Genomic DNA, 9663 nt, shown 5'->3' with positions numbered 1-9663 from the left:
GCAACAGTTGCAAGTATTTGCTATTTAGAGCTATCGGAAGGCTTGAGGAAAGTTGCTAATACAGCTGAAAATGCTGCCATTTAAGACAAAAGGATTTATGTTGCTAGGAAAAATTGCATTTAAACCAATTGCATCTATAAAAAGAAAGCTTAAATAATGAGCATAATTAAAAATTACTTTTAAATAAATAAATAATAAATAAATAATAAATAAAGCCATTTTAGAGCTAGTGGAATTTTAACACTAAACCTGTTAAAATAATTTCTTTGCAGGCTTCTTGCAGTTTTCAGTGAAAACACCTCAAATAATCCAGTGCCATAAATATTTTCAATAGATGTTCGAGGGCATTTTCGTCCAGGTTTGTGGGAAGCATTTCAAAGCAGCAAAAAAAGCATGGTCTGGTTTCTCTCTTCAGAATTTACCTCGATGGGGACTCTTTATGGAATTGTCTTTCAGGCTGTTGAATATCTCTTTGGTGCCATTCTGCCACTGAAGAACAAGATCCATAGGGGTTTTCCCTTCCTGGTTAAAAGAAATGGAGGAATATTTAATTTCATCCAGTGATGGCCAAGTCCTTGTTCTGTCTTAAATACTTGTTCAGTGCATCTGCGTGATGTGAATCCCTTCTGCACACACAGGCTTAGACTTGCTTTTGCACCCCTGAGGTCAGTGAACTTTTGCTCTACAGCTCTAGTCCCAGTCCTGGTCAGACCCACGATGAAAATTTAGTGGGTTTCAGTGGGCTTAGGCAAATGCTGTGACCAGCAGAACATGCAGGTGTTCCTTTTGTTCTAGTTTCAAATTATTAGAAATATGTTTAGGTGCATCCTCAGTAAGACACTATTCCATTTAATGGAGAATTCAGGTAAGAGTTTAATTAGGGTACGAACCACAGGAATTAAGTAGGACCAACTTTTATGTGCAAAGTCTCAGAGAGCAAGTCTGGCCTTTGGGGCTGTACCTTCCATAATTGTCGTACTCTGATGAGGGATAGTGCTGGGAGCAGCCAGACTTCAGGGAGGTGGGCAGACAGTCGGGAGTACAGAGTGCTCCAGTGACTGTTTTCTTCCTTGTCCCCTGGGGTTTTGACTGATTGTCAGTCAAAAACACTGACTGGCAATGCTACTGCTGCTAGGTTTGGACTTGGGAGAAAAGGTCTGTCAGATGCTATATTTTAACAGGTGGTCACAGAGCAGAGAAGTGCTGCTGCTGCAGTGGCTCTGAGCACAGCCAGGTGTGGGACTGTTCTCTGCTCAGCCACAGGGATTTGTTGCCCAGCAGTAAGGTTACCAGCCAGGTGTGCTGCTGGGGCTGGCTCTCAGCTGTGGGCTTAACAAAAAGGAGATTTCTCTTACCAGCTAAGATCTTTGCCGTCTCAGTGGTGGTTGAGACCCAGGAGTAGTGCAGTGTGTCTGTTTATTACATATTTTCATTATATGAGTAATTAAGAAATCATAGAAAGGTGTGATGTTGTAGTAGCAGATAGTGGGTTCTGCTTTTAAAAGAGGTACTGGATTTTCCTCTTTTCCCTGACCTCCCCCTGTTATTCTTTCCCTGTCTCAGCTCTGCTTTAATTAGCTCTGAGATGATCTAATTAAGTCTGCTCAAAATAGTCTCTCCTCGTGTTGAAACCTATGGAACTGCTCTGGTGGGAGACTTCTTGTAAAGCATTTTAAAATCACTTCGCTTTCGTGCTATTACTTACGCAGTTCTTGAGAGTCAGGTTGGCTCCGTGCAGAATGAGCAGCCTGATGATTTTGTAGCGGTTCAGCCTCACGGCGTCGTGCATCGGTGTGTCCCCTTCCTAGGGACACGGGCACAGCGTCAGTCCTGGCGGCCAGCACTGCCGTGCCCAGCGCTCGGGGCTCCTCCCGGAGCTCGGGGCAGACGGCAGGGTGGTGCTGCCAGGGCAGGAGCTGGCTCTTACCCTGTCCCTGGCGTTGAGGTCCGCCTCGCAGGCGATGAGCTGCTCGCCGCACTCGTAGCGCCCGGTGCGCACCGCCACGTGCAGGGGCGTGCTCAGCAGCTGGGGGACACAGGGGGCACGGTCAGAGCATGGGACAGGGAAAACTGCTCCAAAAACAGCTCCCAGAAATTATCTACTGGGAGCAAGGGTCAGCTTTTCGTCTCCAATTAAAAAGCTGCAGAGTTCCAGAAGTACGTACCTTGTCTCTCGCGTTTATGTTTACCCCTTTGTCCAGTAAGAATTTCAGAACGTCCAGATTGCCACCCCGGCATGCCCAGTGCAGCGCTGTAGAATGAAGCTTTAATAGGAAAAAGAAATTAAAAGTATTTTAATATTTTTAAAAACACTACTTTTATCAATTTTCTAAATTAACCCAAATTAATTTTATGCTATTTAACCTAGAGCACTTCACTGTGATCACACAGTGATCACAGTGTCTAGTAAAAAGAAATTGTTTCTAGGAAAAAAAAATGCTCCTAGTAACAGCTTTTCTTATTTTGCCCTAATTTCTGCACTACTGTGAATTTCTCACTCTTCACATTCATTGCCTATTGCTCCTAAAGACAGAGATCTTGGCAACCCTGCTGTGAGAGAGGATGTGTTTTGTCTATTCTCTAAGCTTAGAAGTTACCTTTAGTCAGGTATGTGGCTGGTGTGTGCTAGTTAATATTTTTTATTCAATGCCTTTTGGGTTCTAAAATGCATAAAAAATTAATCTCAAGGGAAGGAATAGTTCTCTTTAAAAAAACAACAAATCCACAAGTTATGCAAGTCCAGAAAGTTAATTCCCTTTGCTTTATAAGATTCAGCAGCTGTGCTGGGTAGGATGGTCCCACTGTGCCAGTCACTGCTCCTCTTCCTCACCCTATGCAAGCACTGCTGGGATAAGCAAGGGGGAGCAAGGCTGGCTGGTGCCAGCTGTTCAGCCAAGGGGAAAGGGCAGAGAAGCCAAGAAACAGCTGCAGAAGCTGCTGATACTCGGGAACCTTTGTGGCCGGCATCTCCCGAGCACCTGGAAATCCTGGTGCTGAGCCTGGGCACCTGCGTGGGACAGCGCTGTCCCAGCACCTGGCTCAGGTGGCAGCCTGACCTCAGCTCTCTTAGCCTGCCCTAGGCTTCCTTGTTGTGGCACTGGCCAGCACTCCCCGTGTTTTCCAACAACCATTTTGGCACAGAGAGGCAGCTGCTCCCTCCTGAAACCTCTTCTCAACAATGTTATTTTAAGGATAAACTTCAAGGACATTGTAAGGCCTTTTAATACTCCTCCTCTGTAAGAAGCACTTCTATAAATAGTTCTCCTGGCATGTATAAAACAACAAGCAGCTTTTGGAGAGAGGTGTGAGTGGATGTACATACCATGTCTTTCTGTTCGAGCTGGGCTCCAGCTTCCACCAACTTCTTCACCACCTCTAGATGTCCTTCAGAGCATGCCCTGTGCAGAGCAGTGCGTTTGTACTGGCAATTGAAACAGGGCAAAGTTAGACATTACATATGGCACAAAACCATTTCTAAATCTCTTCTCCCACCCTCCCTCCATGCTGATTTCTTTTAAAGAGCTACTAATTTTGAGACCTGAAATCTGCTAGATTTTGATAGCAACCTGATAGCTGAGAGCTGCCTAACCAGCATTTTAAAGGGAGAAGTATCTGCAGTATGGCATCCAGATTTAAAATGATGCCTGTTGAGTTCCCCATCCAACATCCTACACTGTGTTTTGAAAATGCAGTTTATGTATTATGGAGTATAAGGGCAGTCACTTATTTCTTTTGTTCTGCAGAAAAATTTCTTGTCTCTTTTTCCATAGCATAGATCACCTTTTATGGAAAATCAGGTTCTCCTGGGCACCAAAAACCTTCTTTTAAATATAAAATACTCTTTTGAGGTAAGTTGATTTTGAAGGGTCTCAGTGGCCACTAGAAAACTTGAGGTACAGAACTTCCAGCATTGATTTACTTTCCCCCACCCCTTTTTTTCATTCATGAGGGTGGAATCTACAAAACCTCATGGTAAAAGTTACTTTTGCTCTCTTATTTAGCAGGCTTTGCATTAGAAAGAAGACTGTACCTTATCACAGACATTTGGATCCCCTTTGTCTGACAGGTATTTTTCAATTACTGGCAACTTATTCTCCAGTGCAGCTTTGAAGAATGTGGGAATATCCACAGGTCCTGTCTGAAGGAAAGAATATAGAGATCATACACGTGTGTGGCACAAACCCCCGTAATGTTTTCCCAGAAAAAGGTATTTTGAAGTAACTTACAATAACTTCTGGTTCGGGTTTCTTTACAACAGGCACTTTCACTTTCTTGCATCTTTTCTTCTTCTTCAACTCAATAATTTTTTCAAGATCCTCCAAGTTTTCAAGTTTTGACCTGGCCTGTAATTTCTTCTTCTTCAGCTGAAACAAATGAGGGAAGGCAGCAGTTGAGCTGTGTGACCATCTCTCCCTTTCAGAGTGGCAGGACAGCAATGTGATACTATTCAGCTGAATTCAATTAAGACTGGATGAACTTTGAAATAAATTGTTTTAATTTTTTTTTTCAGATAGGGCTAACTGACCATTACAGTAAGTTGCTAACTATCAGAGAAATTCTAGCTCATCTATAGTTTTTCATATACCATTCATATGCCTCTTCCTAACTTCTTCTTGAGCCACATGTTGTGCCATGAATTTAGACCAGGAGTCAGAGCAGCACTACAGTCTTTTCTGGCACAACAATTTAAAAAAATCTCATGTGCAGCTTATGAGAGCTGGAAAGCTCCTGCAGTTTCAACTGACTTCCGCCAAGTGATTTTCTTTAATTGCTTTTGCAATGATGCAGCCCCTTAATTATTGGAACTTAATTCTCTTTGCTTAAAAACATATCCTCAAGAGAAAAGCAACGTTTAGAATGATCTTAGCATTTCAGTCTGCAAGTGTTACTGCGTTTGGCGAAGCCACGAAGAATGTCCTGTGTCCTTGATGTGGGGCAGTTCAATACTTGTTTAAGACATCTCCAAACCTGCTTGCAAAAAGCATCTGGGCATGAAGTCAGTGTGGGGCACTGCTGACACCAAGGTAAGTGTGCTGCCTGAACTGAGATCCCACGAGGTGTCCTTGACTTCAGAAGGGAGATTCACAAACAAGGGCTAACTCAGGGTGCATGCAGATGGCAGATTCTGTCCCTTGGTGTGATTAAGGGTGTGTACACTGGTGACACCCTGTCATATGGTGTACGGTTTTATCAACTGAATTCTTATTCAAGTTATTTCCACCTCTTCTTTTTATTCTTCTCTGCATTTATGGTTTGATCTGCAGATCATTGGCCTAATGAAAAATAATTCTGCTGACTGTGGATAAATGGAAATCCACAAAGTTCTTCTGAACCTGCTTTGAAGGAACTAAAGAAAAAAAAACCTCTGTAGCCAGTAATGATGTCTCTGTTGAAGTTTAAGAAGTAGTTTTTATTCTAATGTTTCTGAGACTGACTTTTTCACTCTACATATTTTAGAACAAATTCTTATTCCCCCTGCTAAACTTCATCATTTCCAAATCACTTTAAATTTTTAAGCCAGTTGATATCTTATTCACAAAAAAAAATTTAAAGATATTATGGCTACTGTGTGTCTTGGGGGGAAAACATAATTTCTTAGGGTTCTAAGGAGAATTGTCATGCTCCAGCAATAGACATGTGCTAGTAAGTGTAATGCTGTGTTTTCATAAAAAGAACATTTTCATGTTAGTTAAAGCTTCTGGCTTCATAAATGCGCTCTTACATCTTTTGTGAGTTACTTTTGGTAGTAGTCATTAGGTGTGCAAGCTGAAGGTGTCTCACTGGCTCTGATTGCTCCCCCCTCACTGACAGCCAGCAGCAGGTGACCCTGGCCAGCAGGAGCTCTCAGGATTTCAGTCAGGCAGTATAGGGGATGTTTAGGTTCTGCCTCAAAGTGTCACTGCCTGCACCCACAGCCTACAGAGGTGAGCAGATCTCCATGGTCTTCAGAGGACTTCAGACCAACCTCCTTTCGTGGTGGTCTCCCAAGGGTTTTTCTAGCTCACCATGCATGTATTTCTAACATAGAGAGAGGCAGAACTTCAAGAACTGCAGCAGAAAATGCATACATGATGATAAAAATCCAAGCAGAAAACCCAAGCACCTACCTCTGCTTCTAGTCTTTTCTCCTTCTCATAAGCCAGATCACCGCGGGTCAATGAGTGCTCAGGGATGGTCTTTAGGTCCTCCTGCTTCTCTAATCTTACAGCAGCTTCATACTCTCCATTTTTGAAGTCCTCAGGGAGGAAACTGCCAGTCTCTTTATCATCCACCTTCTTACCAGTCACCTGTAAATGCAAATATGATATAAAATCAGTGGATTCTTGACTGCAGTAGCTACCACCTGGGATCATGGATTGCCTCGGGCTGATTGCACCTCATTCCTGCCCTCCCTTGGAGTATGTGACAGCCAGGACAGGCCATTCTGCCTGTGCCTGGGTTAGCTGGGGATGCAACTGGCTGGGGCACACCTCCCATGCAGTTAAATTGGGTTGCTGAGTGATTTCAAGGCTGGTTTTATCCATTGCTGTCAGTACCAAAGTCCCATTTACAGCAGAATGGCAGAAGCTATGTGGTGCTGTGCAGCAGCACAGCTTCCAGTAGCTTTCAGAAATACCTCTGATGCCCAATTAAATGTGTACAAAGAGGTAACATGTTAAACTTAGTAGAGGCAGGTGTGTATTTTGAGAGTGGTTCATGTGGCCTCAGCTACCTTGCTGTTTGATTTCCTTGTAAAATTGTATTTGTTATAGAGTCTAATGCAGAAGAAACTGAGAGAATCTTGCTAAAGAATTTAAGACAGCATTAACTAGTTAGTCAATTATATCTTAACAAAGCCATCTGGGAAAATAAATGCAGTATTTTACTGCATTTTCTGTTTACCCAGTTTCTTGATCAGATCAGACATTCTTAGTCTGAATCCTGCAGCGGAATGTCCCATTACTTGTGATCTAGACCTAATTTTTCAAAGCCTTTTTTACATCATGAACAGCAGTGGATGTAGGAACTGTTAGTTTATTATTAGAAAACAATACTATTATTAAACTGTTAATTTAGCATTATAAAATACTGTAGTTTCCCTGCATTAATATGTTGTTCCAGTCCCTTATTAGATTAGAATTACTTAGCGTGATCATTAGATTACTGGCTTCTAAAAATATATATAAATTAAAATCAAGGACAAAGTCAAATAAATAGCTAAATTTTGGTTGATCTTTTTATGGTGAACTGTGCTGTGATGTCAAATCTAAACAGCTGTGTAGTTGTGGCTGTGGTGAGACCCTTTCCCAAGGAAAATGAAAATGTAAAAATATAGTATATAGTATATAAGGGTTTGCACCTAGAGCACAGCACTGCTGGTAACCTGCTAAATGAGTGATCCACAAAGGTCCTCTTTCTCTACCTGGACTAATGACAGTCTAGAAAATAATGAATTGTGAGTAAATGAAAGAAGGTTGAACCTACCAGCTCTTCTACTTTCATCATCATCGTCATGTTTGCTGTGGTCGAAGGCTGTGCTCCCGTGTGGCTGAAATCTCCCAGGGCTCAGGCCAGCTCTGCAGGGACCACCACGCTCACTGCTCTTATATATCTTTGGGAGAACTGTGCTTGAATGAGATAATCTTCCAACCTGGGAACCCAAGTATGCCCCTTGCGCCTGCCAGCTGAGAGGTGGCTCACGCTCATTCCAGACGCGTTAACGAGCCAGATCTGGTGTCCAGCAGCGGAGGGGCGTCAGCTGGGCGACAAGGGGGAGAGCCCCACGGGCTGACCACACCAGGATGGCAACCAGAATGAAATGTGAGCTCACCATTCCTTTGGCAGTGACTGCACTGCTCAGCAATGCAAGGCATTCTGTGCTCCCAGTGCCCACTAGGACAGCTGTCTGTTGATACAGCGTTATAACTTCATCTTCTTCTCTCTCTTTTTTTTTAAATTGACATTCAGATGACTGTAAGGCACTGGAAAGGGTGAGTGCCTTATGTAGAATGCTTATAGCAATATCTTCCTGATAAATGGATTATTACCTCTAAAGTCTAGAGAAACCATTATTTTCATTGGTATTTATTCTTGGATGATAAACACTTTTAGGGGAAAGGCTTTTTCTCATCATGATGACAGTCTTCTATATTTGTTGGAAGGAATTCTCTGAAGGGATTACTATACCAGAATGATGTCTCTGGTGCTAAAAGGGCCTATGACATGATAAGTTACAATCAGTGTAAGATATCAAAACAGTAAGATTTACATTTTTCTGGACTCTTGTCAATGATTGTAAGCCAAATAAAAAATTATCTCCTTAAATTATGCAAAAGAAAAAAAAGGGGGGGAAAACTTAATACTGTTTTCTCAGGCAATATTTTCCTTCTGGATATGTGAGAATAGGGGCCCAGAAGTGATTTGTTTATTTTTTAGGATAAGATGCAATACACACAAATATATGCAGATGATATGTGTGTTTTATGGGGAAAGAGCTATTGAATCCTTTGGGAAAGGTTTCTTATGTTATGAATCAGAGTTGTCTGGAATCAGGAGCATGATCAGTTTTATAAGAGGAAGATGCACTAATCTTTGCATTCAAAGAGTGTGGATAAATGCCAAGAAACGCCAGTTTTGTGATAGTGCAATGCCTGGAACTCCTGTCTGGTGAGGTACACAGGTCACCTGGCTGAAATGAATACCGCAGCTCAGGTGCTTCGAGTACAACGTGTACATAAGTGCTTCATCAAATGGAGACCTATCTTGGGTGTTGTTTATATCATTAGCATCATTAGCATGCTGCATTCCTGACATTGACCTTTCAAGGTGTCTCTCCTCTGAACTATCTCCCAGTAATCCGAGTACATCCAAACTTGTCTTCCAGTGCCCATCATACCTATGCCCTCCCTTTCCCTGAAATGAAGCTGGACATCAGGTGGTTCCTTTACCACTCAGAATATATATGACATTAGAGGATGAGTCCCAGAACTAAAATAGAGTATGTGCTAGCAACACAACCTTTCAGAACATTTTTTTCCAAACTTAAGTACAGCAACGCTATCATTTCCCCCTAGTGGTATGTTCTGAATCACACTGCCAGGCTTTTTTTCACTGCAGTTTTGTACTCCTGCTAAATGTCTCTATGACAAGAGGCAGCTCTGGCTATCTCTTGTGTTCTAACAGCTTACCTCAATTGGTTGAGTTCTGTGATTTTTATTTGGGAGATTGTCTTGAACTCCACAACCCTAACAGGATGCACAGAATGCTTCTAGTTTAGTGGAAACACATCAGAGCAGAGACGTGATGCAGAAAGAGAAATGTAGAGGTTTACTTTTAGAGCAACAACTGTTTAAGGAACTGTGAACTTCCTCTGGACTAATTTTTTTGAAGCTCACTTTTTCCTGGTTTTGCTTTCCTTTTTTTTTTAACAGCTTGATCTATAAAACTGACTCAGCAAAATCTAATGTGGAAGCTTTAAGTGGATAGATCTTCCTCTGCAAATGGTACATAAATCCAGAGCCAGAGTAGCTTTACAGGAAACCTCAGTGCTCTGAGGGGAAACAGAAACCAAGTTCTCAAGAGTGCTACTGAAACACCACAAGTTGATTCATCTTTAAAGCATCTCATCCATGATGACTAAAAGAACAATAAAGAATGGAATATTCCTTGATTATCCCAATTTTC

General features: G+C 42.1%; 1 protein-coding gene across 1 annotated transcript; it reads right to left on the bottom strand.

Moving 5' to 3' along the window:
* Positions 1-235: 235 nt before the first annotated feature.
* On the bottom strand, positions 236-7494 carry ANKRD1 (ankyrin repeat domain 1). The gene is made up of 9 exons (XM_033066383.1): positions 7465-7494; positions 6108-6287; positions 4227-4364; positions 4031-4138; positions 3323-3421; positions 2166-2264; positions 1928-2026; positions 1706-1804; positions 236-522 (listed from the first exon to the last, which is right to left on the bottom strand). The coding sequence occupies exons 1-9, from the start codon at positions 7492-7494 to the stop codon at positions 412-414; spliced, it is 963 nt and encodes a 320-aa protein (XP_032922274.1). The 3' UTR covers positions 236-411.
* Positions 7495-9663: the final 2169 nt, after the last annotated feature.

This window comes from Catharus ustulatus, chromosome 8 (assembly GCF_009819885.2).
Source record: "Catharus ustulatus isolate bCatUst1 chromosome 8, bCatUst1.pri.v2, whole genome shotgun sequence".
NCBI lineage: Eukaryota > Metazoa > Chordata > Aves > Passeriformes > Turdidae > Catharus > Catharus ustulatus.
The sequence above is the reverse complement of the archived record's forward strand: the minus strand, read 5'-3'. Positions and strand labels throughout refer to the sequence as shown.

Bases quoted from the DNA above. Each gene is read 5' to 3' on its own strand.
- ANKRD1 (XM_033066383.1), bottom strand. From the start codon at position 7,494: ATGACGATGATGATGAAAGTAGAAGAGCTG. The intron at 4,365-6,107 runs GTAGGTGCTTGG...CATTTGTTTCAG, and splicing joins AGAAAAGACTAGAAGCAGAG to CTGAAGAAGAAGAAATTACA. The intron at 2,027-2,165 runs GTACGTACTTCT...TGTGTCCCCCAG, and splicing joins ACATAAACGCGAGAGACAAG to CTGCTGAGCACGCCCCTGCA.